The sequence below is a fragment of the Zootoca vivipara genome, chromosome 7, assembly GCF_965207765.1.
Source record: "Zootoca vivipara chromosome 7, rZooViv2.hap1.1, whole genome shotgun sequence".
In the NCBI taxonomy this organism is placed as follows: Eukaryota; Metazoa; Chordata; class Lepidosauria; order Squamata; family Lacertidae; genus Zootoca; species Zootoca vivipara.
Genome location: NC_142590.1, coordinates 64,993,527 through 65,019,562, shown reverse-complemented (window position 1 = coordinate 65,019,562; position 26,036 = coordinate 64,993,527). Strand labels below are relative to the sequence as shown.

Below are 26,036 nucleotides of genomic sequence, written 5' to 3'. Positions count from 1 at the left end.
TTTTGTATTATTGTAACTATTTGTTTTATTACTGTGGAATTTCCAAAAGAAAGCATTTGTAAAAATTAAAATAAAATAATAATAATAATAATAATAAGTTGCATTAGCTACTGAAATAAATGCACTTTTGGACGATATTCTAATTTTCCGAGTTTCACCAAGGAACTTGCAGATGCAATCTTAGAGGCTCCGTCTATATTCTTGAAAATTCTTAGAGGTTCCTGTGGGCTGAAGGCAGGCAAATGTCCCCATCTTCAAAAGAAAAGGTTGTTTTTTTGTTTTTTTGGTTGGACCAAGCAACTACCAATTGATCAGCTTGACGTTGAGACCAGGAAAGGTCCTAGAACAGAGAATTAAACAGCCAGCAAGCACTTAGAAAATGATGGGTGCCTGGTTACAATTTCGGCGCATGTTAAAACTTTCCCTTGTTCAACACAGCCTTGGGTGGCTGTTGATGCTAGCAGCTGTGGAAATGTTAAGTATGTTGACTGGACTCGACCGTAATTGTGTTAGTTCTGTATGGTGTTTTATGGCGCTATTGCACGACGTCGCCATGAAATGCCCAACTAACGCACGGCGCGCAAAAATCGCAGTAGGTATAAATTCTGCAGTGGGGCATCCTTCCCGCCCTCCACCGCTCTCTTCTCTCGCATACCTAGCAAAACGTGGGGCTCTAAAAGCCCGCCACTTTCCAACCTCTCGCCATCGATTCCCAGCCTTTCGCTGCCAAGGAGACTAGTCCTTCTTTCCCTCCTCGATCTCGCCCCCCCCCCCCCGCCACCAGCGGCGCCAAGGAGAAGCACCGCGGGGAAGCATCGCGGAGCAGCCTCCGCGTCTGGCTCTCAAAGGCTGGTCGTCGGGCTCGCCAGTGGGGGCGGCTTGCTCCAGGTTCCAGGGTGAGGCTCTCCGCCCTTCCCGGGAGAAGAGGAGGAGGAGGAGGCGTCGCCCCCCGCTCCGCTCGGATCCGGTTTCTCCGCTCCCGCCCTCTCCCGCAGCGTCGCCCTGGGGCTCGCCGAGCTGGTCTGAGCCGTCGGGAGCTGTCGCGATGGGAGCCTGGGGCCTGGCGGCGATGGTGCTCTGCAGTCTGGCTGCTGCAACCTTCGGTGAGGCGGTGGAGGCGAGAGAAGCGCGGGGAAGGGAAGGCAAGGGGCGCCCGGGCGAGGCGGGGAGGGGGGCAGGATGGGCCGCCCCAGGGCTACGCTGCCCCGCCCGAGGTGCCTTTCTCCTCCTCCTCCTCCCGCCCGAGGAGAACAACGGGGCGCTGGGTGGCGCGCCTGCTTCGAGCCCGACCTGTGGAGTCTTGTCCTGGCGCCCCCCTGGAAATATGGAGGGTCTGGGCGCGCCTCTGCTGGGAGGAGGAAAAGCTGGGGCGCGCGGGGGAGAGACACGTTTCTTCCCCGGAATTTGAACCCGGGGCAAGTTGTTCCCCAGATTGTTTTTTTCAACCTGAGAAGCCACGCCTCTGAGCATGTGCAAAATGCCTATATCGCGACTGGGTTAAAGAAGCGGGGGGGGGGCTCACACAGCTCTCATTAGTTGGGAGGAAGCCTCGATCCCAGCAGATCCCCACATGGTGGCTCTGTCTGTGCGCCCTTTGCTGCTGCTTGCTTGTGAATTGAGGGCTACCCCCACCCCCGTATATTTCTCAAGGTTTTCTGCCTTGGGAGTTACGTCTTAGACTTAAGCTAACCAGAGGTGTGTATGGATTATTCATGGTGTGGCGGGAAAGTGGATGGAGAGGAGTTTCCTAATCCTCTCTGAGTATAGGAAGCTGGGTGGTGGGAGATTCAGGACAGAGAGGAAGCGCTTTTTGAAAGCGCAGGTAGTTAAAACTGGAATTGGTTACAGGTAGATGTGGTGATGGCCACCAACCTGGATGGCTTTAAAAGGGGGACTAAAGGAACAATACAAAAAAAAAATACTTCCAGTAGCACCTTAGAGACCAACTAAGTTTGTCATAGGTATGAGCTTTTGTGTGCATGCACACTTCTTCAGATACAAAGGAACAATAGATAGTGGATAGGGCCGCCAATGGCTTCTAACATGACTATCTATTGCCTCCATTGTCAGAGGCAATGCTCACTTGCTGGAGAATTAGAGCCCTGGGGAAAGGGCTATCACAATGCACTCATGTCCTGCTTGTGGACATCCTATAAGCATATGGCTGGCCCCTGTAGGGGCAAAATGGTGGACTTGATGGGCCTTTGGTCTGATGACGCCACAATAATGGGTTTTATTACAGGCGGCGATGAATCTGCGTACAGGGGGGAGGTTCAAAAGGTATCCACATGGTGCTCAGAGAACAATCTGCATCTAAACATTGGCAAGACAAAGGAGATGGTGTTGGACTTTCAGAGGAAGAAAGGGGAGCTAGCCCTGTTGTATATTGGGGGGGGCTGTGAAGACCTAACTTGGAAGGTCAATACAGCCCAGGTTGTTAGGAAGGCCCAACAGAGACTTCCTTTCCTTAGGCTCTTGAGAAAGAACAAGGTTGGACAGCAACTGATGATTTCCTTCTATCGGTCCACGATAGAAAGTGTTCACTCATACTGCATTACGGTGTGTTATGCTTGTTTGACAGCCATGGACAGAGTACCTGTGGTGAAGACAGTTCTCGTGAGCTGTCCCCTGAATCGTGGGAGACCCTTGCCTCAAGAAACATTCTCAGGGATGACTCACAACCTGGCCAGCACCTTTTAAATCTCCTCCCTCAGGCAGGAGATATAGAAGCATGATAAGCCACACCAACAGGTTTAAATAACAGTTTTTACCCATGGGCCGTGAGGCTTGTGAATGGAAGACAGCAACATGTTCGGGGTTGGTGGTTTTAGGACAGTATCCAGAGTGAAACAAGGACTGAGAGATTGCGGGAGGGGGATGTGGGGCTTGTTTCATCTCACTGTAAACAAGTGGTACAGTGACAAAGTATGTATGTATGTATGTATGTATGTATGTATGTATGTACTGTATGTATATATTTATTATTTATCCAGCACAGCTCTTCTTCTGTTCCTATATGCGATGTGATGTTTGCCTCTGTAGAATTTCTCTGGATTTATTCCTATGGAGGCAGACACCCTATGGAGAGTATCACACCCAAACTGTATTCCTTCAATTAGTAATTTTTTAAAATGAGGATCTTAAACCACTTTTAGATATATTAAGAAGCTTCATTATGCCAAGCCAGAACATTGGTCCATCTTGCTCAGCATCATTCACACTGTGGATCTCCAGGACTTCAGACATTCCCAGCCCTACCTGAAGATGCCAGGGATTGAACCAGGCACCTTCTGCATGCACAGCAAATGCTCTACCACTGAATTACAATCCTTATTTTTTTGTATTAAGTGGTATATAATCTTTCCAAGTAAACAAGTAAAATTCATGGATTGGTTTTAGGAGCCAGAAAAAAAGTCAAATATAAGAAACTTGCCATACTAAACACTGAAAATTTCTGAGTGTGCTCCATTGAAGTGAATCGGAGCCATGCAAGAATGTGGATACAATCTATTTCAGAGAAATAGACCAAACAGGAAAGGAGGAGGAGTAGCGTTATATGTCAGGGATGTGTATACCTGTGAAGAGATCCAGGATTTAAAACTTCAAAGCCGAGTTGAGTGTATCTGGGTCAAAATTAAGGGAGAGAAAAATAACAGCGATCTCATTGTGGGAGTTTACTATAGATCCCCAAGCCAAACTGAGGACACAGATGATGCCTTCCTGGAACTGATGGCCAAGCATTCAAAAGGAAGTGAGATGGGGGATTTCAACTATCCTGATATTTGTTGGATGTCAAACTCAGCCAAGAGCATAAGGTCGAACAGATTCCTCACTGGCCTTGCAGACAATTTCATTGTCCAGAAAGTGGGAGAAGCAACAAGAGGATCAGCCATTTTAGATCGGGTCCTAACCAATAGTGATGACCTGGTTAGTGGGGTAGAAGTGGCAGGATCATTAGGTGGGAGTGACCATGCTCTTCTGGAGTTTATTATACAGCGGAAAGGAGCAACCAAGCATACTAAGACTCAAATCCTAGACTTTAAGAAAACCGACTTCAGAAAACTTAGAGAAACGCTGGGTAAAATCCCATGGACAGTAATACTAAAAGGGAAGGGAGTTCATGATGGTTGGGAGTTTGTTAAAAGGGAGATATTAAAAGCACAACTTCAGGCAATACCAATGAGACGGAAACATGGAAGGTGCCTAAAGAAGCCAGGGTGGCTATCTAAAGAACTTTTAACTGAGTTAAGATTTAAAAGGGATATGTACCAAAAATGGAAAAAGGGGGAAATCACCAGAGAGGGATTCAAACAAATAGCCAGCGTGTGTAGAGACAAAGTCAGAATTTTAACTGAGTTAAGATTTAAAAGGGATATGTACCAAAAATGGAAAAAGGGGGAAATCACCAGAGAGGGATTCAAACAAATAGCCAGCGTGTGTAGAGACAAAGTCAGAAAAGCTAAAGCACAGAATGAACTCAGGCTTGCTAGAGAGGTTAAAAGCAACAAAAAGGGCTTTGATGGGTATGTCCGTAGCAAAAGGAAGAACAAGGAAGCAGTGGGGTCACTTAGGGGAGAAGCTGGTGAAATGCGAACAGGGGACAGAGAAAGGGCAGAACTCCTCAATACCTTCTTTGCCTCAGTCTTCTCCAAAAAAGAAAACAATGCCTGACCTGAAGAATATGGAGCAGATGTTTCAGCAGGGGAAACACAGCCCAGAATAAGTAAGGAGGTAATACAAGAATACTTGGCTAATTTAGATGTATTCAAGTCTCCAGGGCCAGATGAATTATATCCAAGAGTATTAAAAGAACTGGCAGAGGTGATTTCAGAACCACTGGCAATAATCTTTGAGAATTCCTGGAGAACAGGCGAAGTCCCAGCAGACTGGAGGAGGGCAAATGTTGTCCCTATTTTCAAAAAGGGGAAAAGAGAGGACCCAAACAATTACCGCCCAGTCAGCCTGACATCAATACCAGGAAAGATTCTAGAGCAGATCATTAAGCAAACGGTCTGTGAGCACCTAGAAAGGAATGCTGTGATCACTAAAAGTCAGCATGGGTTTCTGAAAAATAAGTCATGTCAGACTAATCTGATCTTATTTTTTGACAGAATTACAAGCCTGGTAGATGAAGGGAATGCTGTGGATATAGCCTATCTTGATTTCAGCAAGGCCTTTGACAAGGTGCCCCATGATATTCTTGTAAAGAAGCTGGTAAAATGCGGGCTAGACAATGCTACCATTCAGTGGATTTGTAACTGGATGCAGCAGCTAAAAAAGCCAATGCAATTATGGGCTGCATCAATAGGAGTATAGCATCTAGATCAAGGGAAGTAATAGCACCACTGTATTCTGCTCTGGTCAGACCTCACCTGGAGTACTATGTCCAGTTCTGGGCACCACAGTTCAAGAAGGATACTGACAAGCTGGAACGTGTCCAGAGGAGGGCAACCAAAATGGTCAAAGGCCTGGAAACGATGCCTTATGAGGAAAGGCTTAGGGAGCTGGGTATGTTTAGCCTGGAGAAGAGAAGGTTAAGGGGTGATATGATAGCCATGTTCAAATATATAAAAGGATGTCATATAGAGGAGGGTGAAAGGTTGTTTTCTGTTGCTCCAGAGAGGCGGACATGGAGCAATGGATTCAAACTACAAGAAAGAAGATTCCACCTAAACATTAGGAAGAACTTCCTGACAGTAAGAGCTGTTCGGCAGTGGAATTTGCTGCCAAGAAGTGTGGTGGAGTCTCCTTCTTTGGAGGTCTTTAAGCAGAGGCTTGACAGCCATATGTCAAGAATGCTTTGATGGTGTTTCTTGCTTGGCAGGGGGTTGGACTGGATGGCCCTTGTGGTCTCTTCCAACTCTATGATTCTATGATTCTATGTGACTATTCATCTCAGTGGAGTTTGTGCAGGGAAAAACTTTCAATGGTATTTGCACTTTGTAGGTATTGTGATCACTGCCATCCATCCATGCATTCTGTTGCTGCATCTTGGGCATCTCTTGGAAGCCAGTGAAAATGCACATCCCAACGCCTACCTGCTGGACCCTTTTTCCATTTCCTGCCACGTCCCCATTGAGTTCTTTGTGGGTAATTTTTGTCTGTGGCTAAGGAAGGATGTTAAACCTGTAATTAGAGGGCACCAAGAGAATTAAATGTCTTATTCAGTGTGAGTTTCAAAAATAACTATGCTTTCCTTTCTTTTTTTAGAAATGTGGATTTGTGCATTGACTTGAGTGCATGCAGTAACTTATTCCTGGCAACTGAACATGCTGCTGTCTGATTCTCTCAATAATTCCTTTCTATTTTCCCCAAAAGCAGGGTTATCTGACTATACTACCGGTATATAGAAAGAGTCAGAGTGTAATTGCTAATGCTCTTTTAATTGACTATTCAGATTGTTGCTTTGCAGTATGAGGTTTGCAGAGCTGATTCAAATACTCAGGGGGGAAATTGTGACACAGGAAACAGCCATATACTGAGTCAGACCTCTGGTTCATCTGGCTCAGTATTGTCTACACTGACTGGCAGCAACTCTCCTATGAAACTTGGGGGGGGGGAGAGATGCCAGGGATTGAACCTGGGACCTTCTGCTTGCAAATCAGACTCTGAACTGCTGAGCTATGGCCCTTCCCATTGCTACTTACCACATAGGAATATATCACTTCAGAATGTAGAAGTGGGGGACCGCATATTTTTATACACTCCTGCGTTGAACGCTTATGAAAAACTAACATGTTAGATGTTATGGAAGAACTGGGAGTGAAACATACTAAGTGTACTTTTGCACGCTTGAAACGCTGAGCATTTTCACATTAGGCACCTCTGTGACCATATGAAGCTGCCTTATTCAGAACATTGGGCCATCTACCCCAATCAGGGGTGCCAACTTGAATAAAATATTGCGGGGGCCCAGGTAAGCCCCACATAATTGATCACATAACGCAGTGCAGACACACCAATTGAATGGGAATGTCCATCAACTTTGCAGGGACCTGGCCCCCTAAAATATTTTATTGTGGGGGCCGAAGCCCCCACGGCCCCTAGGAATTGGCTCCTATGACCCCCCCCCCGATGCTGTCTATTCCAACTGGCTGCAGCTCTCTCATTGTAGTAAGGCAGAAGTATTTCTCCTTAACTGGAGGTACCAGGGGTTGGTGAGGCTTTCTATGTACCAGTTGTGTGCTCGGTCACTGAACTAAGGCCCCTCCAATAATTTGCCCATAGTCGCTTTTCCTTAAATCTAAAGCAAATGGAAAGCCTGTATCGGCAGGAATGCACTTGTTGTTTCTTTTACAAATTTTATCCTATGGTAACAACTATTGCTATAGGGAACAAGTAGTACTAGAGCAGTGTTTCTCAACCTTTTTTGGGCCACGGCACACTTTTCTATGAAAACAAATCCCGCGGCACACCAACTCTGTGCCGCCCTATATTAAGTTTAGTTTGGAGGGGAGACGTACCGGTAAAGCATGCCGCTGAAGAACTGCTGCGTGGTAGCCAGGCGGACCCACCAGGCGCAGAGCCCGCGGAGCGAGCAGGGACAGACCCCAGGCGGGCAGACACAGGCGCGCAGCTGCCGCCGCCTCCCTCCCAGCTGCCCCAGGCAGCCGCCGCCGCTCTGGCCCGGCGAAGGGAAGCCCTGCGCAGCCTTCCCGCCTGCCTCCTCCTCCCCAGGAGGGCGATTTGCATTGTCACGTGCCTGGCGCCCGCCAATAAACAACGCTGACCCGCCGGAAAGGAAGCCAGCCGGGTCACGATGCGGGCGCTCGCCTCGCGTCGTGACCCGGCCGGCTTCCTTTCCGGCGGGTCAGCGACGTGACAGTGCAAATCGCCCTTCTCGTCGCGGCACACCAGCCAGTGTTTCGCGGCACAGTAGTGTGCCGCGGAACACCGGTTGAGAAACGCTGTACTAGAGTGCCTCAAATATATTTCTGCATGTTTTATGGAAACAGTATCTGTATGGAATCTATAAACTCTGTCTCTCTTGTGGGGTGCTGTTTTCAAAATTGTGCTGATAGCTACAATGAGACTAGGATTAACAAAGTAAATGTCAGCAATGATATTTACAAGAGAGAGATACAGAATTGATTCATCAATCCTGAAAAATGGTCTCTCCCCAGACTGTTGTCCCAGACTGCTGTCTCAAATTAACTTAATATAGATTTCTTATCCCTTAACATACCCGTTAGAGTTATTACTTGTTACGGGTAGGTAGCCATGTTGGTCTGACGTAGTTGAAACAAAAAATAAAATAAATTCCTTCCAGTAGCACCTTAGAGACCAACTAAGTTTGTCATAGGTATGAGCTTTTGTGTGCATGCACACTTCTTCAGATATTACTTGTTTGTTACATTTATATCCCAACTCTCCTCCAAGGAATTAAGGGTGCCACACATTGTTCTTCCCCATCCCATTTCAATCTCACAACAACTCTGGCCCAAGGTCCTCCAGTGAGCCTCATGAATGGAGATATAAACCCTGATCTCCCGGGTCCTTGTCCAAACCACTGGACTCAGTGGTCTAAACCTTTTTTTAATTAGGCTTGCTGATTGGAAGATCAGTGGTTTGAATCTGTGCGACGGGGTGAGCTCCCGTTGCTCTGTCCCAGCTTCAGCCAGCCTAGCAGTTGGAAGGCACACCAGTGCAAGTAGATAAATAGGTACCTCTGCAGCAGAAAGGTAAACGGCTTTTCCGTGCACTCTGGTTTCCATCATGGTGTTCTTTTGCACCAGTAGTGGTTTAGTCATGCTGGCCACATGACCTGGAAAGCTGTCTGTGGACAAAAGCTGGCTCCCTTGGCCTGAAGCGAGATGAGCACTGCACCCCATAGTCACCTTTGACTGGACTTAACCATCCAGGGGTCCTTTACCTTTTTTAAAAAATTTTTTTACCGTCCAACCACCAAACTGACTTACTAATAAGTCACAATTTTCCTGCTGATTTCAGACACTGACTTCTACCCAGCTTCTTTATTTACTTCCATAACAGTTCCTAGAGAAAGAAGAAAGCTTATTTTTCTTGCACCCCAATGTTCATTTGTCCTGTTTTTCTACTGAGGAGAAGGAAAACCCTTGATTATTGAAGCTAAAGTGCTTATAGGGCGGAAAAACCTCTCCAGTGCTTTGGGAAATATTCATTAGGGGCTCTGTCTGTAACAGTCTGTTGTGTTTGGTCTGTGGCAGTAGTTTTGTTCAGTAGAGGAGTAACCCAAGATCTATCCCAAGTCAAATGACTCTGCCTTAGATATAGGGTGGAATTCAATGGAGGCATTGCATGCATGGAATGAGGTCTGCTCATGCAGTGGAATTTCCCTCCTTTCCTATTCCCTGTGCCCCCTAAATCTTCTCTGGAGGGTTGTGGGGGGGGAATCCCATAACAGATTTAGGGGGTGTGCAGGGGGAAATGTCCCACTGTGTAAGTAAACCTTGTTTCCTTCATTAGTGCTACATTGAATTGAGTTCCACCCACAGTCTCTGCCCCACACTTGAGATTTAAAAAAGTTTTCAAAGCAGCTTTCAATTTGAAAAAATTAAAAACACACACAGAAGTCATGCTGCTATTTCCAACACAAAATACAGCTGCAAAGAGATGGGTTTTTTTAATTAAAAAAAAATCAAGGAAAGGTTCTGGCAAGAGCAAGTCAGTGTGGTTGGAGAAAATGTCAGCCACAAATCTATGTAACTGAGGCTCAAACTACACATAATGGTGGCAGACCAATCAGTTTAAACCAGGGGCTCTCCTCATGGCACAAAAAGGAGGGGGTGGAAACCTAATTTATAGAGCAAAATGAGTGTGCAGGTGGGGGTGTAGGCCAGACAGGACGGAGAGCCTATGATCTTCCAGTTGTTGTTGGACTCAACTCCCATCAACTCCAACCATATCTAGCTGTCAGGAATGATGGGTATTGTAGCCCAGCAAGATCTGGAGGGTTGGTCTCCAGTGATAGCCTCTTCCTTTAAAAATCAAAGCAGCCATGGAAGGCTGTGATCAAGAGTAGAAGAGTCTCTTTAACCATGGCCAATTTACTGTTCAAAATTACTCTCTTGACTGCTTTTTCATCTGTGATACCTATATATTTTTCCTTTCTTGGGTAGAAAAGCAGCTTGGGCAGCAGGAGCTTCCTTACTGATACGGTAAAAAGGCCAGAGGAGGAAGCAGCTCCCCACCCTCTTCTCTTGCGAAACACACCACCCCTATCGCCAGTACACAAAAGCAGGAGTCTTAAGTGGGTTCAGTGTAATCTTTCATTAGAACTGTATTTTTTCTAAAGCAAACATTCTTCTTCTATTCATATCCCACAGATTTCAAAAGTAGCTGTTCTGTCTTTTCCTTGCCAAATAACTACAGGTATTTGAAATACTGCATCCCCCCTGGCATATACATTTAAAAGCTGGTTAAAAGAACTCAGCCCCTGGAATTATATGTACAATGCAGTGCCATTTTTTGGGGTTTCCTGTTTTTAACAAAAATTGCTTTTATTAAAAGATTTTCTTGGATAACAAAAGTACATACAGCATATCTGTTTCCAATTCATAGAGTCCTTTCTGCAGACCGGTTGTCTGGGTTTTCTGTTTTGTTTTGTTTTGATATTGGTTTATTTCCCCCCTCATTATCTGTAGCAACACCCTCCCCCCAAAAAAGGGGGGGGGGAAGAATTGAAAGAGAAGGAAAAACCAGAACAAAAACTTGGAAGTCTTGAAAAACAGATGCTTTATGTTGTCCAAAACTATCTGGAAGATAAGTCATTAAATGTTAGGGATGCAGTTGGCGCTGTGGGTTAAACCACAGAGCCTAGGGCTTGCTGATCAGAAGGTCGGCGGTTTGAATCCCTGCAATGGGGTGAGCTCCCGTTGCTCGGTCTCAGCTCCTGCCAACCTAGCAGTTCGAAAGCACGTCAAAGTGCAAGTACCGCTACAGCTGGAAGGTAAACGGTGTTTCCGTGTGCTGCTCTGGTTCGCCAGAAGCGGCTTTGTCATGCTGGCCACATGACCCGGAAGCTGTACGCTGGCTCCCTCGGCCAGTAACGCGATATGAGCGCCACAACCCCAGAGTCGGTCACGACTCGACCTAATGGTCAGGGGTCCCTTTACCTTTACCTTTTAGTCATTAAATGATGTCTGTGTTCTTGCAGCTGAGCTGCTCCTTTTCACCTTCTTAGAGGATCAAGGATGTATTCACTTGCTGTTGGTGTGTGTGTGGGGAGGAAGAGAGGGAGTTGGTGGCTTCAGAGGTAAATGCTTTAATTGAGGATAATCAGATGAAGATGTATATCAGACAAGTATTCATCAAAGGGAGACAAGATAATCCCATGGTGGAGACAGTAGGAGAAATGAATCTACTTACGGTAACAAGAGTGGATTCTTTTGTAGCTAGCTAAATGTGAAAGGCTGAATGAAAAATTCCTGGTGGGGGGAAGCTGGGAGAATGAAGCCTGGGAACCCTTAAAGGTAGGGAAATCCTGACAGCAAGGGAGGAAAAATAAAGCAGGGGCGGGGAGGCATGGAAGAAGTCAGATATCTGTCGGTAGAGCATGAAACTTTTAATCTCAGTGTTGTGGTTCAAGTCCCACATCAGGCAAGAGATCCCTGCATTGCAGGGAGGTGGACTAGATGACCCTTTTGATCCCTCCCAACTCTACCAGTCTATGCTTCTAAGGGGGAGACTGAGCAGAAATATGACATTTGAGATCATGGCTCATGACAGAAGCCTTGTTACAAAGTAGTACCTTGGGTTGCGAACTTTGCCCCAGGATGAGAATGGAAATCGCGTGCTGGCGGTGCGGTGGCAATGGGAGGCCCCATTAGCAAAAGTGTGCCTCAGGTTAAGAACAATTTTGGGTTAAGAACGGACCTCCGGAATGAAGTTCGTAACCCGAGGTACCACTGTATTAGGTTTAATGTGAGTTTCTTGCATCCAATTGTGCATCTTGGTGGTGCTGTCCATGGTACCATCTGTGGTACCATTTTAATGACCAGGTACAGTACTGTGAGGTATTGCTTCAGAGGCAACATGGCACAACTTCCATATTGAGATTCCTACTCCCACCCCCACATTATGTGCACTTGTGATCTGCAAGCTGTAGAAGCAGATTTTTTTTTTATCAAGTTGATTGGATCTGTCTTAGCCTTTGGGTGGTTGGTGAAGACCTTTTTATTCTGAAAAACCTCTGAGTGGATCTGGCTAGATGGTTCGGTTAAAGATGTCCATACCTATGCTTATCTTTCTATAGACATTTGTTTCTGTCTTGGATCTGTGTTGCTTTGTTGTTGTTGTTTAGTCATTTAGTCATGTCCGACTCTTCATGACCCCATGGACCAGAGCACGCCAGGCACTCCTGTCTTCCACTGCCTCCCACAGTTTGGTCAGACTCATGTTGGTAGCTTCGAGAACACTGTCCAACCATCTTGTCCTCTGTCGTCCCCTTCTCCTTGTGCCCTCCACTTTTCCCAACATCAGGGTCTTTTCCAGGGAGTCTTCTCTTCTCATGAGGTGGCCAAAGTATTGGAGCCTCAGCTTCACGATCTGTCCTTCCAGTGAGCACTCAGGGCTGATTTCCTTCAGAATGGATAGGTTTGATCTTCTTGCAGTCCATGGGACTCTCAAGAGTTGCTTATGATCCCGATAATACTAGGAGAGTGGTTGTTCCTTTTTTCCAGTTTTGCATAAGGAAGAGATGTTTTTACTGCACTAAAGGAGTTGGTGCCAGAAACGTTAATTATTCAAGCTCTGTTACAAGAATGCTTTTCCCATGCTTGGCAATATCTCTGCACAAAATGCTAAAGAGTGATTAAACTTAGTAAATCGACTACCTAGCCAAAAACAAGTCTGTTGTACGAGCATCTCTAAGATCATATTGAAATACTGAAATATTGAAATAGATTCAGATTTCTGGCTGGAAGACACTGAATAAATTCCTTTCTGATGTCCAAATCTTCCTACAGATGGATAGCTTATGTGTTAAAAGCTATGCTTGTATTAGCTTGCTTTTCTACCTCTCCATCCTGTCACCGCAGAGCTATTCCTACTGCATGCCTCAAACCCTATAGAAGAAGTAATATGAGAGTGTTAATGGTGGCTATGCACACCCTTTTCTCTTTTCTGGGCTTCCAGTGCCAGGGGAAAGAGTGATGCTGTGGTCTGCAGAGAGAGTGAGAAAGGGAGGTGCAGCTGTTCCTCCTGCAAAAAAAAAAAAAAAAAAAGGCACATATATTGCCTATCCTGGCTGCTAGTCCTGGCTCAGTGAGTGAGCACAGCAAATATGGACCCTTGATGAGATTGTCTTTCCTGAGACCCAGTATATTTCCATTTATGTTTTTTGGATCAGGTGGCTATGACCTTTAGGTATCTGTCAGCCCTGTAGTTCTGTGGTCTCGTGGCTGTTTTTCAACTTTTTAACCCACAAAGCCATGCAACTTCTAGCTACTGTTTCTTAGTCGGTCTGTATTGTGGGTGGTACAGTGGGGACTGTCAGAGAAAGGGCCTTTTCAGCAATGGCATCCCAAATGTGAAACATCTTCAAATCTCGCCTAGGCATCTAGGTCATGTTTGTCTATTTTGTTTTATTTTTTCCAGGCATTTTGAGATTACCGGTACTTAAAGATTTTTGGTATTTTTGACTCTGTTGTTTTCATATATGTTTTGCTGTACCTGGTTTTATGTAATGGTTTGATTTTGTAATGCAGGTTTCTTTCTGTTTATCTTCTAGGGTTCTTTAAAAAAAATGATTTTAACATTTATTGTTGACTAAGAGGGTAGTGCTAATTGGGTGACATAGGGTGAAGGGCACGTAATAAAATAATGGCAATGACAACAATAACAACCGTAATAATAGTAATGCAAAATATGTTCATAAATAATAAATGCAGTTTCCATGGACTGGGGGACACCAAGCAAATCCCAGGTAAAGGGAAGTCACTGCATTTATTAGAATGTATATATATTTTATTGATTCATTACAAAGAGAAAAGGGCAAACATAACAAAAAGGAAGCAAACAAAGAAAAGTACAAAGACAGAAGTCACTGTATGGGAACAGTATTTATTAGGTAATCATCAGATCATTACTTTTGAGATTTGCCTTAATCTTGTATTTACTGCCAGAGATTACAAACACATTTCTAGATTCTGTGGAGTGGTGAGAATACATTTTCTCTGTAAGCGAATTGCTTGCATGTTGGGGAAGGGCTGCTTTTAGAATTGCAGATGTTGAAGGGGCTAACATTTGTCAAAAAATATAGTGCTGTGTAGTGGTTAGTGTTTTGGACTAGGGCTGGTTCAGATCTCCACTTGGGCATGAAGCTCACTGTGTGATGTTGAAACTTAACCTGTCTCACAGGATTCATAGAATCATAGAATCATAGAGTTGGAAGAGACCACAAGGGCCATCCAGTCCAACCCCCTGCCAAGCAGGAAACACCATCAAAGCATTCTTGACATATGCCTGTCAAGCCTCTGCTTAAAGACCTCCAAAGAAGGAGACTCCACCACACTCCTTGGTAGCAAATTCCACTGCCGAACAGCTCTTACTGTCAGGAAGTTCTTCCTAATGTTTAGGTGGAATCTTCTTTCTTGAGATTGTTGTGAGAATAGAGTGGTGGTGGTGGTAAGAATCATGTGCATCATCTGCAGCTACTTGGTGAAAGGACAAAATATGATAAGTAAATAAAATAGCTTGTGTGTGACAGATGGTTATCACAGTTTCTTCAGAAGTTCAGCATAGTTTGAAAACAAAATGTATTAAAATAACTTATGGTTTAAGTGCAGGTCATTATGATGGCATTGAAATAAGCTTGCATTGGATGGATTTGCCGATTTGCCCCATCATTGCCTAAAAGTACTAGATAATTTCCTAACTGCTAAAATACGAGCAGACCCTGCATGCTCTATGCACCTAGTGTATCGGGAAAAATTTCCTAAAAGATATGAGAGCTTGTGGCAGTTGCTATGGCCCAAAGGTCACAGGCAGAATGGCAGAAGGGTGGGATTCCTGAATAAGGAGCTGGACCTGGCTGGATAAGGCAGGTTTCATGAATCAAAGCCCCGCTGTGTATATAGAGCAGGGCATGCATCATTTCCATCCATTCCAAGGCGGCTGACCATGTTCCATATGTGGAGATTACATTTGGAAGAGAAGGGGACTTGGAGCGTGAGTATGAACTCCCAAAACATGATACTCTAGGTGGCAATATAAAACCACGGCAGCTGCCCAGTCTACATGTCTCAAAGAGCGGAGGAGTTTCAGTTTCCTGTTCCCCTGCTGCCCTGACTCATGGCCAGGTCTGATGTAATATGATCTATGTGTGTCTGATTTTTCTCGCCTGCGACAGGCTTTATATATGCATGCTCATCTACATTTCCAAGAAGGAAGGACATGCATGTGACTTCAGCACCTGCCCCCTCATCTATTTACAGTATTTTAAAAGCAGAATGGCTACATGTGCACCATGTTATCTCCCGCTTGGACTACTGCAGTGCGCTCTACGTGGGGCTACCTTTGAAGGTGACCCGGAAACTGCAATTAATCCAGAATGTGGCAGCTAGACTGGTGACTGGGAGTGGCCGCTGAGACCACATAACACCGGTCCTAAGAGACCAACATTGGCTCCCAGTACGTTTCCGAGCACAATTCAAAGTGTTGGTGCTGACCTTTAAAGCCCTAAACGGCCTCGGTCCTGTATACCTGAAGGAGTGTCTCCACCCCCATCGTTTAGCCCGGACACTGAGATCCAGCGCTGAGGGCCTTCTGGCAGTTCCCTCACTGTGAGAAGCAAAGCTACAGGGAACCAGGCAGAGGGCCTTCTCGGTAGTGGCACCCGCCCTGTGGGACGCCCTCCCATCGGAGGTCAAGGAGATAAACAACTACCTGACATTTAGAAAACACCTAAAGGCAGCCCTGTTTAGGGAAGTTTTTAATCTGTGATATTTTAATGTATTTTGGTATTTGCTGGAAGCCGCCCAGAGTGGCGGGGGAAACCCAGCCAGATGGGCGGGGTATAAATAAATAATAATAATAATAATAATAATAATAATAATAATAATAATGTTGTCTGGACAACAGGAAAAATAGTTTTGTTCTACATTTTGTTTAACTGCAGATAAGGGGTGACAATGAGTTAATACAGCCCATGAAAAGAATAAAAGAAGAGCCTGCTGGATCAGGCCATAGCCCCATCTAGTCTACAGCACTCTTCCCCCCCCACACTTGCAATGCTCAGCAACTGGTATGCCAAGGCACACTCCTTCTGATATCCATAATGGCTAGTGAGCGTTGCCATAGACTTGTCTGCATGAATTTGTCTTATCTCCTTTAAAAACCATCCAGATTGGTGGCCATCCCAACGCCTTTCAACAGTGTGCCATTTAACTATGTGCTGTGTCTATCCTTCCAACATTTGGATTTATTGGATGGTCCCAGTGATTTGTTACTTCTCTTGCTCAGGACATGTATCTACATAGGGAATTGGAGGCTGTCTGGTAAATTGTTTTTGCTTCTGAGGGAAAAGGAGAAGGGAATTGAAGTAGGAACTGAAAACTTGAAGAGGGCGAAAGTGTGCCAAAAGCTTCTTACATATCCCTATTGGGAGAACTTTACTCTAGAACAACAAACGTGTTACCTGGAGGCCAGGAGCTCATTGCATTGAGCACCCACAACGTCTGTCCAGCAGGCAGACAGTCATACTTCTGACATTCTGTACAATACACTGAATAGCCCTGACACTGATATTATGTTTTTTTAATGCTAATTTGCTTTGGAGTTTGGGATTTGTTACAGAGAGAATAGCATATTGGAGAGCATAGCCTGCCTGGGTCTCTTTGCCCAGCTTCCCACCTCACTTGTCACTTTGAAGCTTTGCCATTGGGCCCAAGATGCTTCATCAGATGGGGCTCCCCTGCAGTATGGAATAAATAAATATTACCTTTACCTGGTTTACAAAGGAGAGGAGTTCATGTGAGGTTTTGCATTTACAGGGTACCTCGGTTTATGAACACAATTGGTTCCGGATGTCTGTTCATAAACTGAAGCGTTCATAAACTGAAGCGAACTTTCCCATTGAAAGTAATGGAAAGTGAATTAATCCGTTCCAGATGAGTCCGTGGCATTTGTAAACCGAAAATTCATAAACCGAGGTGTTCATAAACCGAGGTTCCACTGTATTGCAAAGGACACTACTAGCATTAGGACTCTTGATGATAACTTGATAGGTGATACAGTGTTGCTTTGATTGGATTAGAAACTGGATGAAGATTAAGCATTAGCTATTTTAGGAGTTCCAGTTGATGTATAGAGGGTGTCGATACTCCCTTGTCCATTTAAAATAGAGGGCTTCAGTGGAAACTTTCAAGTGCATTTTTATCTTGGTTTGCTATATCTTTACTAGCTCCCTTCAGAGGAAACAAAACTTTTTTGTCTAAAGTACCTTGTGGTAGCTATTATGTTGCACACCACTTCTATTTATGGGAATTCTTTAGCCACAGAGAATTCGAAAATGTTGCTGTCTCACTTAGTGTGACCCAGCTGTTCTTTCTTTGGTAGGGAATTTACTGTGAAATAGCCTGCTTTAGTCACTTTTTTTTTAAAAAAATGAAGGCATCTGCACAGTGAACAAAACACCCCTATCTCATGTTCTCTCTGTTCAGTTTTTGGTTGGTTTCCCTCCCTGGGATGACCTGCTGGGTGGCTATTTTGGCCAGTTATGGCCTGCACAGATTGCCCTAGTCATTTTCTTCTCTGTCGGCTCTTCCACCTCTCTAGGAATAAAACACCTCTAGGAATAAACACTATCACATTAACCCTCCATTGTGTGGCAATACACGCCGCCTCCCCGGAAGGAATAAAGACACCGGACACATAGCTTAAGGTTAATGGGTCGAATAGGCCACAACTTTATTGATTACGGAAGAAAGGAGGTATTGGCATAGGCATTGGATCTAACCGACTATATCTGACTCCAGCCCGCTCTGCTGGCAGTCTGTGAAGGGTTAACCACCGTTGGATGGGCCCTGCGATGCACATCAACTAGGTACCCATCCTGGGGCCACCGATAGGGGTCGTGCCTTCTGGCCCTCACCTTCCACGGCTTCGGACTTGGCAGCGCCCCTCGGACTCCTTAAGGGAGTACCCCTCCGCATTTTGGGGAGGTGATGGCAGCAACCTCCCCACCACATCTGGACCTTCAAGAGATAATCCAATGCCTACCGCCAAAACCCAAGTTGTGACGATTACCACGAGGTAGGCGAAAACCACCTGGCCTGAGCCAATTAGCCAGGTGGGAAAATTCCTACCCGGCCCCAATAGGCGACCGACCGAAGTCCGTAGGCAACGTCAAGGAAGAACCCTGCCTGACGGGGGGGGAGTGGGTGGGAGAAAAAGGTGGGTTGAATCCGGAGAAAGAGGGCGAGCTCCTGCCGCGGGCTCACCTATATAGGTAAGCCCCGCCCCCCGGTGCGCCCTGATTGGACGCACCGCCGGCGTGACGCGGCAGGGGAGCATCCAATGGGCTGGGGGGGATGCTAGCCAATCCCCCCCCCACGTGAAGGCTGCGTGAGCCCACAACATCTCCTCCCCGTGAGCCGGGAAGAGATTTTGTGTGGCAATACACGCCGCCTCCCCGGAAGGAATAAAGACACCGGACACATAGCTTAAGGTTAATGGGTCGAATAGGCCACAACTTTATTGATTACGGAAGAAAGGAGGTATTGGCATAGGCATTGGATCTAACCGACTATATCTGACTCCAGCCCGCTCTGCTGGCAGTCTGTGAAGGGTTAACCACCGTTGGATGGGCCCTGCGATGCACATCAACTAGGTACCCATCCTGGGGCCACCGATAGGGGTCGTGCCTTCTGGCCCTCACCTTCCACGGCTTCGGACTTGGCAGCGCCCCTCGGACTCCTTAAGGGAGTACCCCTCCGCATTTTGGGGAGGTGATGGCAGCAACCTCCCCACCACATCTGGACCTTCAAGAGATAATCCAATGCCTACCGCCAATCGGGCCCGAAAGGGCTCGCCGCCAATACCTCTACCTCCGCAACCAATACCTAATAGCACCCAGGACATCAGCCAGCCAAACATCATTGCCATCATCAGAAAGATGCACGCCATCAGTGCGATAGAAACGTTCCTCCCGGAAGGTAATAGCTGGGTGTGGAATCACCAGTCCATTCAAGGCCAGGACCTTTTTGGCCACTGCCAAATCCAGAAATTTCCTTGCTTTGTTCACAGCGGCTGGAGAAACGCAATCGCGCCAAATGCGCCTTTCAAGCAGCGACGACCAACAGATGGTCACGGTCGGGCAAGCAGCCAACAGGTCGTCAAAGTCCTTAAATATATTCCATTTTAAGTCTTGGCCTTTTCGATATGCCAGATCGTTCTCGCCAAGTTGCACCACCATGAAGTCGGGGGAACCACACAAGGCAATCTTGGCCATTACCGCTGGTAGGAATTCGGACCAGCACATGCCCCGTCTAGTGATCCAAGTGATTCTGAAACCGCGTGGCAGCCCGAGATTAGGACCGAGGTTTCGTTCGCAAGCGCGTGCGCGGGCCCAGTACATGATGCTATGGCCCACCATCCAGATCTTAGTTAGCTGTCCTGAAAGTGAAGTAAAGGAAAACATAAGCATGGCAGCCACGAGTGACAGGGGGAAACTACTTAGCGGGACGGAGGTATCCCTTGTATGCTTTAGACTTCCACCGGCCCATATCCTTAATCCTCTCAGCCGACAAACCCATGTGTACTGCGGTAGTGGCGGCCCCAATGCGGAAGGAGTGGGCTGCAAATTCAGAGGGGGCTAGGCCGCAAGCCGCGATTGCCCGGCGCATGACGCGCGTGAACTGGTGGCGTGTTAAGGGGGAACCATTTGTGTGAATCAGCAGGGGGCCAGGCGAAGGGGGCCTCAGATGGAGGAAACGCCTGGTGTCTTTTACAGGGCAAGGCCCGAACTGGCCCGTAGCGGGTAACCGCATTAAGGTACCTTTTCCTAGCTGGTCAGTCTTAGATTGCCGAATGCAGACTACCAATTCTTTGCTGGATAATGATATGTCTGAGAGGAGAATGCCCCTCCTGAATTTTCTGGATGTTCCCTCACAAACCACTTCGCCGACCCTGAGGGCACCAAAGAAGGCGATTGAAAAGGCCGCGGAGAATAGTCTGGCCTCATATTTGGACCAGCAAAGGACCCTGAGAAGTTTGTGAATTTCCATCAAGATGTCAAAGGTTATTGGCTTGCGGGAATCCTTAAGCGGAGGCTGAAGCCTGCGCCAACCCTCTAAAGCCTTCCGGACCAAGAAATCCGCACAAGGGTCAATGGAATAGCTAGCTTTACTAAAGAAGGAAATGGCGGCAGTTTGAATTTGAAGGGTCCTAGGAGCCCTGCCCAAGCGCCGTAAGTTTGCCAGATACATCAGGACCTCTTGCTTATTGGGGGGGAGATTAGGACCCAACCCCAATGTTTTCATCCTATAATTTCTAAAATCGGACCAAGCTCTCTTGTAGGTGTTAAGAGTGGAGGGGGCAACCGACGCCAATACTCCCTCTAAGACATCTCGTTCCCAAGGTTCCAAAGGTGTTCCGGGAAAGCCTCCGGCAACTCCTGAGCCTCTGGCGCTAGAGAGCGGAAGCGGTCCATCTGGAAACGAGATAAAGCGTCCGCAATATCATTATTGACACCTGGCACGAATTTGGATGAGAAATAAATGTTTAATTTTAAGCATAGAAGGACGAAGGCACGTAGCAAGGCCGTAACCCTGGATGATCGGGAGGATTGCCTGGAAAGGACGCCAACGACAGCCTGGTTATCAGTCCAAAAGCATACACGGTGATTCTTGAACTCCTCTGCCCATAAGTGTACAGCTACAACAATGGGAAAGAATTCTAAAAAGGTTAGATCACGGGTAATAGGTTTATTCTGCCACTCGGGAGGCCACCGTTGCGCACACCACCGGCCACGAAAATAAACGCCAAATCCGCTGGAGCCGGCAGCATCCGACTGTACCTGGAAATCCACTTGGAGCCTCAAGTTATCCTGCCAAAGGGACACCCCGTTAAAATTATCAAGGAATTCCAACCATACTTCCATGTCGGACTTTACCCCCTTATTAAGGCGCACCCTGTGATGAGGTTTTGTGAGGCCTGCCGATAATCTGGCCAATCTGGCGCAAAAGGGGCGCCCGGGAGATACCACCCGACACGCGAAGTTGAGATGGCCCAGGAGGGACTGGATCTGTTTAAGGGTTACTTTTTTAAGGGGTAGCAACTCTGAAATAGTCTGCTTTAAGGCTGCTAACTTTTCTTTTGGTAGCCGTGAAGTCTGTGCTACTGTGTCCAATTCGATTCCCAGGTATGTTATAGTAGACACAGGACCCTCCGTCTTATCTGCAGCAAGAGGAACACCCAAATATGCAGTTAATGAGGCAAAGGCTTCTAGGAGGTAAGCACAATCGTTGTTAGTAGCTTTTCCACAGAAAAGGAAGTCATCCAGGTAGTGTGTGACACCCCCCAAACCTGTTCTAAAACGGAGGGCCCAATCCAGGAAGGTGCTAAAGGTCTCAAATGCCGAACAGGCCACTGAGCAGCCCATGGGCATGGCCTTGTCTACGAAGTACGCCCCTTCGAATTTAAAGCCCAACCACCTGAAATCCTGAGGATGTACTGGTAAAAGGCGGAAGGCTGATTCGATATCGCATTTTGCCAGAAGTGCGCCTTTGCCAAACCGCCTAATAAGTTTGATAGCCTGATCGAAAGATGCGTACTTGACCGTACACAGCTCCTGGGGGATGCCATCATTAACCGAAAAACCCTTAGGATGAGAAAGATTGTGAATGAGTCTATATTCACCTGGATTCTTTTTAGGAACAATGCCCAACGGAGAAATATGTAAATTCAAAATAGGGGGTGTGCTGAATGGGCCCGCGACTCTTCCTGCCGTAACCTCCTTAGATATCTTTTTCCTAGCGACCTCGGGCATCTCTTTTACAGATTTTTGATTAGGTGGTTCACCTGACATGGGGGGAATAACAACTGGGATTCTGAAACCTGAGGAAAAACCTTCCCATAGATATTTGGCTGCCATGCTATTAGGGTAATGTTGTAGCAAACATTTAAGGGGGTCCAGCTTAATAGGGGAGAAAGCCAAGGCCAAGGACCGATCAGTAGCGGTTACCAGATGCGCCCTGGCCGGTTGCTGATCCACCCCTGGCTCCCTGCTGAAAGTTACCACGCCTCCCACGAAAGGACTGCCTGCCTTTGAAGCAGGCCGTGGCTGGGTGAGAACCCTGGCATTTCTCGCACTCGTGGCTGTATTTACAAAAGGCCCTTCCGCAAGTGCCTTTGTTAAATTCCCAACACACAAGGCGGCGGGTTGATTTCTTAAATTCTGGCCTTGCAGATCGGAATGTGTCCGGCTGCTTCTTCTCGATGTATGGGCCCACATGCTCGCCCCAGAAATTTTGGTCCCTTAAGTCCCACCTGGTACTAGACAACAAAGAGGCATTCCGACGAAAGTCTTCGTCATACAGCAATGCAGGGCCTTCACCGGCCAGGGCGTATGCTTTTCTGACGTGGGCCATATAGGCCAGGAGATGCATCGCCCTTTTCGGATAGCATGCCACAATGGTGCCCATATAAATTTGAAAACCGTCCAACCAGTTTTCAAAGGTACGCTCGGCTCTAGGCTCCCGGTATCTACGCTTGCCATAACTGTTCTTCTTCTCCCCTTTACCCTTCATCTTAGCTGGGGGGAGGAGTGTAAATATGTCAACATAATCCCCATTGAGGATTCTGTTCCGCTTTTTATTAGACAAGTGGTTACCTAGAATGAAATCCGAAGACGCAAATGTGGATTTCTTAACATCTGGTACCAATGCACCATCTTTCCATTCGAGAGTACCGTTGAATGTCTTACGGTGCGAGTTTGCGCGCCTCTCGTGCGCCCAAACGGGCAAGCCCACAAGTTCCTCGCCCTCGCCCCAATAACCCTCTAAAGTGTGGTCTTCATCCTCCGAACTAGAAGAGGTACCTGAATCATCATGGGGATCCACATGCTTAGTCTTCTTGGTCTTCTTTTTGCTGGTTCTCTGCGGTGCCTCTTTCTCCGACTGCTCCATATTCTTCTTGGAACTCGTTAGCGGCGCAGGATCCTGATTTTCGCCATCGGAGGTGGTGTTTGAAGACAAGCTCCTTGACCTAGAATGGGTATCCTGGGAAAGATTGCGCAAACAAGTAGGGGTACCTAGGGATAACTGGGAAGCAGAATTATTATTGCTAGGCGTGGAAGGCCCACAGCCTCCAGGGTCAGAGGAGGTTGTGGGCGCAGCGGCAGCTGTTTGAGATCTGGTTCCAATGCGGCCAGCCCCAGCCGTGCTGCAAGAAGCCGAGGCCATGCTACAAGAAGCCGAGGTACCAGGGCGCGCCTCGTCCTCTCTTGGCGTATCTGCGATGATATCCTGAGACCCCTCTGCAGGGAGCTCCTGTATTGAAGCCCCCGGCCTTGAAACCTGTTTAAAGAAGTTCTGGAAGCCTGAAAAAAGGTTAGCTAAGGCCTCTGGGGGAACAGAAATGGTATTAAACGTGGGTTCGTTGGAAGTGGCATTCGCAGTTATGGCACGCTTCCTTGCAGGTGCAGCTGCAGACTCAGCTTGCTTACGCTTTGGAGCCATAGTATTTCCCTTACTAAATTCCAAAACTAGTACCGCGGGGCAGAATAGCGGGAGCTAATGCCGCAGGCAGAATCTACGCGATTAAAGCAGATGTCAGAAGCCCCAGTAATATTGAATAAGACCGACCAATTTATGCCAACCGATGCTCTGATGAATTAATTGCCTTAATGCAAATCAGAGACGCAGGACTAAGCTAACTGTATACCCTGAAAATGCACAGCACGCCAGATAAGTTGTGTAAAGAATTTAAGAGCAATTATACGGTCAGCGGGAGAAGAAACACAGCAACTGCGAAGATAAAGAACTTAAACAAAGCTCGATAAAAAGACTGGTGAGGAGACTAAAGATTGTTTTTTTTTTTTTTGAAAACGGAATTCCCGAACAAATCACAATTCTGACAAATTATTGAGGCCTGATAAACTTTGAAGTAAAATAATATATGCTAATATATGCTAAGCTACTAAACTAATGGATCTAAAGGCACTATCTAAACTGCTTGATTGCGCTGAAGGTTCAACCAAGGAACCACAATCTGCCAATTACAGTACCTTGATTTGCCAGCACTACCGACGTTTAATGATCTCCCTAATGAAATGAATACTAAATACCGGTAATAATGACCAACAGTTTCAGAACGCTAAGACACCCCCCCCAATTAAGTGAACCACTGGAAGTTAGATTATTCGCAGATACAAAATATGCAATCCAATGCAAAACCAGCTAGCGCAAAGCAAACGAAGTAACACAAAAGAATAGCAGAGGCCCAGCCGCCAGCAATGGGGGGACGTAACAAATTGACCTCCAAATAAAAGACCCTATGCCTGATACACGAAGGGCAGTCCTCAGCGTGGAGCACCACGTGAACGGAGCAGCAAGGGGGGGGGCACCCCACCGGTGTAATACAATCCCCTCCCAAGAAAATAATGAGGTTAATGGTACTCAGCAGAGGCCTCCTCGGGATGGCTGTCTGGGAGGGGCACGTGGCCCGGTGGACTGGACTTCGGGCTAGTAACTACCCACACCCACTGGCCGCCGCGCAGGGGCCCGTGGCCAGGCACCAGAAGGCGATCGGGTTATCGACCCCTTAATAATGATGAAGTAGCGGGGTGGGGTGGGGGAGGAGGATGCGTAGCGCGCGCTAAAGCGGCCTGCCGGAGGCAATATTGTGGGCCTAAGGAGAAAAGGCGCGTGCTGTGATGAGAAGTTTCCGACCTTCTCAAAATGGCCGCCGGGGAAGGACGCACGTGAGCGGGCACAAAATGGCGCCTGAGCAGTGCCAGTGGACGCGCTCAAAATTGCCGCTGTGGCGGAGCACGTGGCCACACTCAAAATGGCCGTGGGGGCGCCGTGGACCCACTTAAAATGGCGCTGGAGCAGTGAGCGTGGCCACGCTCAAAATGGCCGCGGGGGAGACGCACGTGACCAGACTGAAATGGCGATTGGCCCAAGCGCAACCGCGGTGGCACTGTTTACGTTTTCCTTCACTATGTTAACCTAACAGCAACAAACGCACCCCCGACGCACACGTGGCGATTAAACTAAGCGCAGCCGCAGTAGCGATGCCGGCGATCAGCGTCGCTACGGAAACCCCCCGACCTAAGGCGAAATGGGAGCCAAAACTGCCGATCCCCGAAAAGTTACGGCTAAGCAAATACAAGGAAGTAAAATAGCTAACGTTACCCGCTTCCGCGAAGCTCCCAAGGAGGAAAACCGTGCCGAAGAGGTGCTAACCGAACCCTGGAACCTCGGTGCCGAGCGCCGCCCAGGAGTGCCCACAAGCGCTGCACCGGAGTATGCCGCGAGCCCCACCACGGCGCTCCAGTCGGGTGAGAAGAAAAGTGGCTCTAGCCTCCAGTTGTTAGCGCAAGGGGTGTAGGAGCCAAGATCCCGGCAGCGGCCGCCTTGTGCGCCAGCAGCTCCTGGCAGCTCGGCTGCGGCGGGCCCCAGCCGTGCAACCTCCCGGCTCAGAGGGGCAAGCGGTAGATGTCTCCGGGCTGGAGGGGAAGGCTCCCGCGACGAACTGCGCGGCCGAGCGCGACGGCAGGCACGCTACGCGGTAGTCGGGCAGCAGCGTGGAGTCAGAGCAGCGCAAGAAACTCGGGCTAAAGCGCGGTGCTAAAAGGAAGGAAAGTGGCTTTTAGAAAAGCCGTTGTAGTGATTTCAGCAATCGGGAAGGAAAGACTGCAGCGATATCTGCAGCGATCCTCGGCGATCCTTGACGAGCGAAGAAAAAGGTGGGTTGAATCCGGAGAAAGAGGGCGAGCTCCTGCCGCGGGCTCACCTATATAGGTAAGCCCCGCCCCCCGGTGCGCCCTGATTGGACGCACCGCCGGCGTGACGCGGCAGGGGAGCATCCAATGGGCTGGGGGGGATGCTAGC

General features: G+C 47.5%; 1 protein-coding gene across 1 annotated transcript in view; it reads left to right on the top strand.

The window, feature by feature from the left end:
- Positions 1 to 788: 788 nt before the first annotated feature.
- SHISA4 (shisa family member 4) overlaps positions 789 to 26,036 on the top strand; it is a 31,719-nt gene continuing 6,471 nt past the window's right edge. The window contains exon 1 of the mRNA XM_035123821.3: positions 789 to 1,103. Coding sequence (XP_034979712.1) covers positions 1,046 to 1,103 — 58 coding nt within the window. The 5' untranslated portion in view covers positions 789 to 1,045. The remainder of the gene's footprint in view (positions 1,104 to 26,036) is intronic.